The sequence below is a fragment of the Coptis chinensis genome, chromosome 2 (assembly GCF_015680905.1).
Source record: "Coptis chinensis isolate HL-2020 chromosome 2, ASM1568090v1, whole genome shotgun sequence".
Classification (NCBI taxonomy): domain Eukaryota; kingdom Viridiplantae; phylum Streptophyta; class Magnoliopsida; order Ranunculales; family Ranunculaceae; genus Coptis; species Coptis chinensis.
This window is the reverse complement of record NC_141457.1, coordinates 79,236,627-79,246,540: the sequence shown is the minus strand read 5'-3', so window position 1 is coordinate 79,246,540 and position 9,914 is coordinate 79,236,627. Positions and strand designations below refer to the sequence as shown.

Below are 9,914 nucleotides of genomic sequence, written 5' to 3'. Positions count from 1 at the left end.
CTTTTGAGTTGCATACTAAGTATGTAACCCAAGTAGGAGTCTTGTGGAGCATCATGCTTGGTTTGTCACGACCTTTTTGCAGAACTCCAGTGTGGATTGCGCTACAAGAAAAATAAAACAAAAAAAAAAAAAAAAAAAAAAAAAATGATTCACAATTTCACACTCACATGGTATCTTATCCGGGGTGGCATGAGTGCAGCTGTTTATGAAAATTCATGGATGCACACTTTATTACTTAATTAATTAATAATAAAATACTTGTTTAGTATTACGCGTAATATAATAAATTTATAAAGAAAGTCATTGAAAGGAAAGTTTGTATTATAACTCCTCACAATTTACATCTTCCTCTCATCAAAGTCCACCATTACTCTCTTTTCCTTTCAACTCAGAATCTATTCATATTCATATTCATCCTCATCTGAGTTTCATTTCATTGTAATATATAATATAATAATAATAATAAAGTTTTCTGCTATAATAATGCATGTGGTTTTTTTTGTCAGGTAAAAACAACTTCTGCATGATTGCCAAGTCTTTTTTTGTTTTTTAGAGTAGAGGTAGAAGACTGAAAGTGAAACAAGTCCTTGTTTGTCTTGTTTCATTTAAAGTTTGTTAACTGTCTACATTCTATGAAATTGTCATTAGAATGGACTCTGTCTTCTCTCGGGACTTGTTTGATTTTTTTTTTTTTTTTTTTTATGGCTGGGTCAATAAGGTTATGTTGATTGGTTGAGGTACATACCCATTACTTTTTTTGTTTTTATAGATTTCAGTTGTTTTGGGGTGAATTAATTTTTATTAGGAATTAGGATGAGGGATTTTCCTTCATGTTTTGGTGAGAGTGGAGTTCAAATTGCAGATTCATCATCATCATCAAGTAGTAGTAATAAAAATGCACAGAATATAGTTACGTGTGTTCACCGGACTAAATTACGAGGTCGGGCTTGTTTGATTACTGTTACATGGAGCAAGAATTTGATGGGTCAAGGCTTAACTATTGGAATCGATGATTCGAGGAACCAATGTTTGTGTAAAGTAGATGTTAAGCCATGGTTGTTTTCAAAGAGAAAGGGGTCTAAGAGTTTAGAGGCGGAGAGTAGTAAAGTTGATATATATTGGGATCTTTCCTCGGCGAAATTCGGTTCTGGGCCTGAACCATTGGAAGGGTTTTATTTGGCAATTGTGTTTGATCACGAAATGGTTCTTCAACTTGGAGATATGAGGAAAGAAGCATATAAGAAGACTAATGCTCTTCCTCTTCCTACCAATTCTATCTTCATTGCCAAAAGGGAGCATATATATGGGAAGAGGGTGTTTGGTACTAAGGCGCAATTCTGTGACAATGGGCAGATCCATTCTATTACGATTGAGTGCGATACAATTGGACCAAGTGATCCATGCCTTTTGATCCATGTTGATAGCAAGAGAGCGATGCAGGTGAAGCGGCTTAAATGGAAGTTTCGTGGTAACCAGACCATATTGGTTGACGGTCTTGCTGTTGAAGTGTTTTGGGATGTTTATAATTGGCTCTTTGGTACAACTCCAGGAAATGCGGTTTTCATGTTTCAGAGTTGCCTCTCAGCTGAGAAATCCTTGTGTTCCCAAGTTCCATCTGATACGCCAGTATTACCGTGGTCTTGTTCACAGATATTCCAAGAATCTCAGTTACAAGGTCTTGGTTTTTCATTGATCTTGTATGCTTGGAAAAATGAGTAGAGGTGTATCCTTCCTTTTGATTGCTAACAAATATTTTTAGTGAGTGGAGATTTTTATATACTTTGTGCTTGAATTACATTTTGAACGTGGTTTGTAAGTGGGTCCAATTTGTTTGTCCTTAATGTTTTTCCTCTCAATTAATTCGAGAGATTTGAGTTGATAAGAAAGTTTTTTTCACTTCTTTAAATTGGTTCATTCATATCTTCATCCGAACATAATTTGGAGAGTGATAGACACGTTTGTACAAATTTCTATGATTGGGCCATCTTTTCTGCTTTTGGATCATATCTACCAACATGACATACACTCCATGAGCTGTTGTGGGAACATTTTATCTTTTCATACTGCAAATTTGGTAAGTCGATTACCTGATTTAAATTGCCAACCCTTTCTTTTCTTTTTGATTTTATACATGACAAGGTTTAACATCCTCACTATTGCAGGAGCTCAGAATATAAAAGCTGATGGGATTGTCATATCCATTACTTCTTCTGGACTTATATTTGCTCTGCATAATTTCGTTCCTGGGGTTTGGGGATACTTCTCGAAATTGCAGAGCTTGAGTAAGTCATTTTATCGTGCGATTTAGATGGCAAAATGCAGTATGTAGTATTGTAGTTTGCATCATTATCTAATTACTATTTATTATCTTGTGATGTTAAATGTTTAGCTTAGAAGCTGATAATATTTTGAAGATGATTTTTATTTAAGGGTTTTTCTTTGTACACTTCTCTTCACGTCTGTCTACATGTTAAGAATGGTGTAAGGTAGGAATTTCCATAAGACCATAGAGGAAGCCTTAGTACAGTCTATGAAATTGTTTAAGTTCTGGCTGTTTGATTGGGGAATACTAAATCGATAATGTATTGTGAATTATGAAGAACCTTCTTTATGTGTTGTGATTTGTGAAAGATGAAATTCAGAACGATTCTTCATACGTGATGTTCGTCCATGGATAGGAAAATGTATATTTAATTTGTAGCAAACTAGCAATCTAGCATCACACGCTTAAAATCCAACAGCTTTTCTGTAACATCTACGTTCACTCCAACTTCCTTGGAAACTTGTTGATTCTATTGTGATACCAAACCAAGCTTAGCCGAAATATCATAGTTCTTTCGCATAAGTTTCACTGATGTTGGAGATGCCTAGGAATGTTAGGTGTTTCTTTCTGAGTACGTTCAAAGTTTTGGAACACAAGGACCACTTCGAGCACTCATTTTCTTTTCTATGCAGAACAGTAGTGTAGACACAGTGATATTTAAAAGACTTTTAGCAATAAGAAGCGCCATTACTTGCGGGGACTAGAAAACAAATTGGTTCCAGAAGATTAGCGGTAAATTCCAGGACGGTTTTTACCAAAAATTTTAATGTACTTGCCAATTTGTTAATCTTCTTTGAGCATTCCTTACAAGCATATGACTGTCTTTCATAATTCGTAGGCAGGTTCAGACAAGAAAGTGCTCATTTGTGTTAGCACCTGCATATTATACATACTTTCAAGGTTCTTGTTGTAGAGTATAGTCCACAAAATTCTCAGAGCAGACAATGTGTCAGAGGGTGTTGGTTATTGTTTATTGTTCCCCCAACTGTTTTCCAAAGCTAACTCACCTCTGGATGTAGTAGGTGGGAAAATCTGTTTGAGGGTATAGATGGCTGAAAATAAACAACAGACTATTAGGTTGCTTGGTCTAATATCTCTAATGGAGCAAGAAATTATCCCACTGGTGAAGTATCAAAGGATAGGAGGCTCCAGGAGTCAGTATAACACCGAAGTGTCACCAACCATTGTTGCCTAACAAGCAAGCATCCCTAGCCAAGTCCCCTGGTGCACTCAAGAGTGGAATATGGGTAATGAGGCCCTAATATATCAGTAACTCCCTTGTTTGCCATGAATTAGTTAAGGCCTGACACCCAAGAGAACTGAGTGGAAAGTGGGGGAGAGGGTGGCCTGCTTCTCTCATAACGGATCCACATTCAGATCCTTTCTTCAACCTTTGGCTTACATTAATTAACTCGTAATGCCAGTCTTGTTCATCCTTCATTAATGGACGTAGGGAAGCATGGGAGCTTATCTATTGACATTTAGAGGATGAATTTTCATGTGGACTTGTGTTTTCTTTGTTGAAAGCTGCGCTTTTGATTCCTATTTTCTCTCATTCTGGGGCTATTGTTTGTTACTTGACTAGGTACTCATTGGTATAGATTAAAGAGGCTAGGTACTTGAGTAGGTACTCATTGGTATAGATTATAGAAACAAATAGCTAAAGTTAGGATTTGGTCGTCTATATTTGTAAATTGTATTTACTCATTTAGAGATTATCTAACTAATCTCTGCAGGCTTGCAGCTGCTAGGGACCCAACAAGGAATGTTTCTTTGAAGACTTATCAAAATCAGTATTTGAAATGTTGTCACTGAAGATTGTCCAAACTTTAAAGCGCCTTAACAATCTGACAGAAAAGCTAACATGGAATTAATCTCATAGTCGGTTCACTCTGATGTCTATCAACATTTCTTTTCTGATAGTTCTCTGAAGAAAATAAAAATAACCCCAGTCTATCTTAGACAAATCCCAAATGTATTATGTTTGAGAAGCTGCAAATCAATTGAATGAAACTATCTAGGGATTGGTACAAATTCGAATTTCTTACACCGGTAAGCATGTGCTTAGAACAGACTACTGTTTTGCATGAATATTACATGTGCTTCTAAAGAAGATTGATGCAGTGCCTTGAATTTCATGTCATATAAGTAGATGTTTGTATTATATTGTTTTTACCACTTTGTCATGTGTCACAACCCCAGTTTCATAGAGCAAGTCTTGTACTTATCAGAGATGTATGTATTTAATTTGTCAGTCTCATGCAATTCACGTTTTCATGTGAATGTTGGGTCCAAATGCTTAATGTAGAAACTATGAATTTCAGTAATAACTTCCTAGAATTTATTTACATTGAAGAGTTCGTGTGAGAGTCTGTAGAGTGGGAGTGACATTAATAAGGTCTTGCAGAGACAGCAGAAGACAGGGACTACAGGGACCCAAAGAAGTTTACTCTGCGTGTTATGTCCACCAGATGGTACAGTGACTTGCAAAGTCTAACACAAGTACACAACTAATTAACCAATTATTATTATTATTATTTTTTAAGAAAGACAATTCCAACGCTAGAAAGAGCTCAATACACTCATTACGCCCATACATACACATAAATTAATAAGTGACCTTGCTGTAGCAGAATTTAGAGTAAAGTGCGGAGGGTACATGAGCAATAATGGTCGAGTCTCTCAAATGTAAAAAAAAGTTTTATGATCAAACAATTAAAATACAAGAGTAAATATCATGTGCAACTGATCTAGGTCACCAAGATTAATTTGTTCCTTTTTGCCCTAAGATTTCCACTAGCTGTTTGTAGTGCGTCAAAATGGTGTCTTCGGATGGTTTGTCTCCGTCACCTCAAGATCATAGGTGCACACTGGTTCTGTCATGTCTTGCTCCCATATGAATATCCAAAGTTATTCCATGTAGCAAAACCAAGGCGTGCTTGATTAGCGCTATTATTCGAGGTGGCATGAGGTAATGACAATCAGTATCTATCTCGGGCCAAAAGTTTATTAGATTGTTTTTAGCTTTAGGTTTTTCCTTGTTAGTGATGATGGTTGAATGGTTGATGCTCTATGAATTATACTAACTACATCCACTACGGCCCTTCCTAACAACGTCTAACACTGATCAATTTATTTTTAGTAAGGGTGCAGTCTCATTTTTTTTTGGTAATTAAGGGTGCAGTCTCATTGTTCATAGAAAGGTTCTCAAATTAATGTTATCGGAAGTACCACTACCACTCTTGGCATTCATATAGTACAAACAGATTTTCAGTCTTCAAACTTCAAGCACATGCATTGCTTATTAGAAATAGCTTCGTGCATGTCAGAGTCAGAGCGTGCACGCGCCTCGCATTCCAGTAGACTTGATACGAGCTGTACTCGCACCATTTGTACAGATTTTCTATTATTTATTTCTATTTTCCTATTCACAGTTATAGTAAGAATTGATATCAATTTTAGAAACTTGTAATCTCTATATAAACCATTGTATGAAACCTAAAAATAAATCAAGAAAATATTCTCTCAAATCTATTTCTCTCTTTAATTTATCATTGCTATATTCCACCTAACACGCCAACACTTTGTCAAAACTAATATCACTCTTGTGCCAAACAGCAATACATGCAAACAAGTAATCGAGTACCAACTTCAAGCACATGTATAACTGTCATGGTCTCATGGAGCAATCTGTGAATACTTGCTAGACCACAAATAGTACTATTGATTATTGAATCTGAGAGACTTTTAGGGGCCATTTGTTTTTGCCTCGTATAAGACAAAGTCTTATAACCTTTTATAAGATGTGGACCAGTGATTTTGGACATTTTTTTTTTTATTTGTTTTTTGCTTATTATAAGAGACATTTTACTAGAAATGTCTTATAAGAGCATCTCTAGGTGGTGATAGTATCAGATGCATGTTTGAAGCCGCAATTTTAGATAAATATCCGCAAAATTTGACCAACTCTAGGTGGAGGCAAATAACAGTCACAAATTTGGAATAGGGTTTACCTTGCGCAACATTGATACTGTTGCGCGACATTACCACTATCGCCCCGGATTGAAAAAAGTAAAAAAATAAAATAAAACCCACGTGACACTCCCACTGTCGCGCCAAATTGAAAAAGTCAAAAAAAAAAAAACCCACGCGACATTGGCAATGGTGTGCAACATTGTCACTGCCGCGCCACATTTGCATCCAAAACCACAAATTTGCATCCACGGATGCAGCTAGACAAGTGATACCTCCACATTTGCCCCTCCACCAAGAGATGGTTTTTCGCAAAATGTGCAGATGATACTTCCACCTAGAGATGCTTTAAAAGGCTCCAATTTTATAAATACTAAAATTGGATCTATTTCAATTCTATAAGTCTTATAACTTCGAAAATAACTCAAATACCCCCGTCCATATACCCCTACCCCTTTTTCTATTATTCCATTTTCATTATCTTCTTCTCTAAATAACTTCATTGCCCTAACCACCATCACCACCACCACCAAGCTATTATGGCCTCTCCTGCGGGCTACAATAGTGGCAAAAACTCATATTTCTCCTCTTCCTGATCATCCTAGCTCAAAATTGAGCCTTACAATCACTCTCCTTACAATCACTCTCACCTCTTAAAACCTCATCTTCAAACAATCCCCTCTCCTACCCTACCTTCACTTAAAAAATAGTTAAATATATAACAAAAAAGAAGATATCCACCTTCTCCTTTAGTTCTTAACAATCTCACAATATCAAGCTAGGATGGAAAACTGGCCAATGCTCCTCACAAGGGAATCATCCTCAAACAATGGAAGTAAGCTGGAAGACATTCAACAGAAGTTACTAAGCCTCTTTTCCTCCAAGAAGCAGATCGAAATAGACAGCATCAACGAGGAGGACAACACAAATGAACAACTCACAGTTATGGGTAAGATGTATGGAGGCTACCCAACTGTGCTGACGGATCTAGGGGAAGAACTCCATCGTATTTGGCAAACAAAGGGGACTATATCTATGGATTTGGTTTCCCCGGAGCATGTCAAGGTGGTGTTTGAACAAGAGAGTGAACACAAGTTTGTAATAAAAAATGGCCCCCAGATAGTCCATGGACATATATTCTCTGTAAAAAAAATGGAAAAGAGTTGAGGATATAGAGGAATACTGTCACACCCCGAATTTCGACAGAATTCAGAAAAACATTATTTGTTTCCGACTCTTCGATCTCCGAGGTGTGACGCACTCTCCACTTCCAAAAACCCATAAACAGTTTAAATATGCGGATAATTAAAAACCAATAAAAATTTTAATTTAAACAAAAGTCATCTTCATTACAAAAATTAACAAATGAAAATGCAAATAACCTTATCTCAACTGAAAACCTTTATCACCTCAAAGGAAAACAAAGTCTATCTTGAAATGCGACGCTAACGCAAACCACAAGCAGCAACCAACCTTCTTCACACTAAACCTGTCAAGACTTATCAACTATGTTCATTTAATGAACACACCCGATAAGCAAACATGCAAATTGGATTGACATTATAAAATCTTTGGTGTGAGTAGCTCTAAAATACAACATATTCTTATACAAATATATACACAATCTATAAGGCGCTTAGTTCTTCCAATCGAGCCTTTAACTTTCAACGACTAATACAACATCCTTAAGTACAATAATCTAGGCGGGTAGTTCCTCCACCGAAGGCCTTTAACTTCCCACTAACCCACAACAAATTATACGCATAATAAATAAGGCATGTAGTTCCTCCATCGGGTGCCTTAGGTTCTAACTAAACAAATAACCAACATATTACCATAATTATATTATTTAAGGCTTTCTTTGCATGTCCCTAAAATCACGTCGTATCTATGTCTTACCTAGTTTCCCTGGCTACCACAATCGCTTCCCAACGCCGAACATGTACATCCACATGCCTCCCCTTACATAATGAACCACTCCGTGCGTAACTACCACCTCGGCGGGATGCGCGCGACACCGTAACCTCACACGAAAGCCATTATGTAAGTACTGCCACTATTCGGCATAAAATATCGCGCGTCTCGTTCTATTTTGCGAATGGAATAATCAAGCCACTATTCGGCTACGCCAGAAGGGCCATTCAGATTCACTGAAATGCCAGAAGGGCAAATCACATTACTTACGCCCGAAGGCCATTCAGATTCACTGAAACGCCAGAAGGGCCAATTAAATTGCACACGCCCACACAGGGCAAATCACATGAATTGTGGTAGCTAGGTTCTAGGATTTTCGTTACGTAATTTATTCAAATGTCATATATTTATGACTCATAATAATTCCACTATATCACGTGCAGGTCAAATACCTTATTGCACTAAGCCACAATATTTAGAAAAATATCTCAATTATATCTCATAACTACTTTCATTCTGTCACGTGCCAATATATTATTGCCCTACGCCACACTCCCGTGGGAAATATCCACAAATACTCTACTAGCATCTCACAGATAAAATAATGGAGTGTCTATACATTTATTTCTCCATAACTATTGCATTTAATATATATATATATATATATATATATCCCAACATATTATATAATGTCACAATATTAACGTTAAATCTTAATTAGATAATGACAACCAAATATATACAAGCTTCCACAGCATTTTAGCATTTGATTTGTCCATACAATTTAATATATAAAAACATAACACGATTAAACAATCAACAGTCCACAATCAAAGTCCATGAATCTAAATCCGTATATAATTGAATACTCATAAAAACATATATATCTAAGTCTTATAAAAATTTCTCCGCTTGTTACATGCCAACATATTATATGCTTTACACACTACTCACGTCAAATCTTAATTAGATAATGACCAACAAATTTATACAATGTTCAACAACATTTTATTACTACATTTGTCCATATTCTTAAACATGTAAAAAAAACTGGAAAAAGTCAACATTCCACAGTCAACAGTCAAAGTCAAAGGTCAGCGGTCAAAGTCAAAAGTCAACAGTCAAAGTCAAACTGTCGTTTCTATGTTCAACAGGTTCAGAGTCATAGCCCTGGTTCATGGCTAAGGGCAAAGGTGCATGGCTCATGGGCTCATGACCAAGGTAATGGTTCGGACCCAACTGGCCAAGCCCAAACCTTAGAACCCGAAAGTCTAAACATTTAAAGACCCAATTAGATCTATTTTAAATTATATGGACCGGCCCCAAAACTAACTTGATACTGGTCCAAAGAAAAGCAATTAGTTTTAGCCCAAACAACTTAACCTAAACTGGGCCCAAACTAAACCAAAATTGGTCCACAACTTAATCTGGAACTGGCCCCACACACTAATAGATTTCGGCCCAAAACAACACAAAAAGAACTGGCCCAAAACTTAACTTGGTTCGGCCCAAAGAAATAAAGGAAAATTGGCCCAAAGACTAAAAATGAAAATGGCCCAAAACAACTAAACTAGAATCCGGCCCAACCAAACAACATAACCTCGGGCCCAAATAACAAAAACCAAAAGAAATGAATTCGGCCCAAAACCCCAGGCCCAACTGACCTAACAGGTCGTCTTCTCCCTCCAGCAGCTCTCTCCTCCAC

At 36.7% G+C, this 9,914-nt stretch overlaps 1 protein-coding gene across 1 annotated transcript; it reads left to right on the top strand.

The window, feature by feature from the left end:
- Nucleotides 1-318: 318 nt before the first annotated feature.
- LOC147518085 (uncharacterized) lies at nucleotides 319-1,906 on the top strand. The gene has a single exon (XM_086590057.1). The coding sequence runs from the start codon at nucleotides 814-816 to the stop codon at nucleotides 1,717-1,719; it is 906 nt and encodes a 301-aa protein (XP_086446183.1). The 5' UTR covers nucleotides 319-813; the 3' UTR covers nucleotides 1,720-1,906.
- Nucleotides 1,907-9,914: the final 8,008 nt, after the last annotated feature.

Bases quoted from the DNA above. Each gene is read 5' to 3' on its own strand.
- LOC147518085 (XM_086590057.1), top strand. From the start codon at position 814: ATGAGGGATTTTCCTTCATGTTTTGGTGAGAGTGGAGTTCAAATTGCA.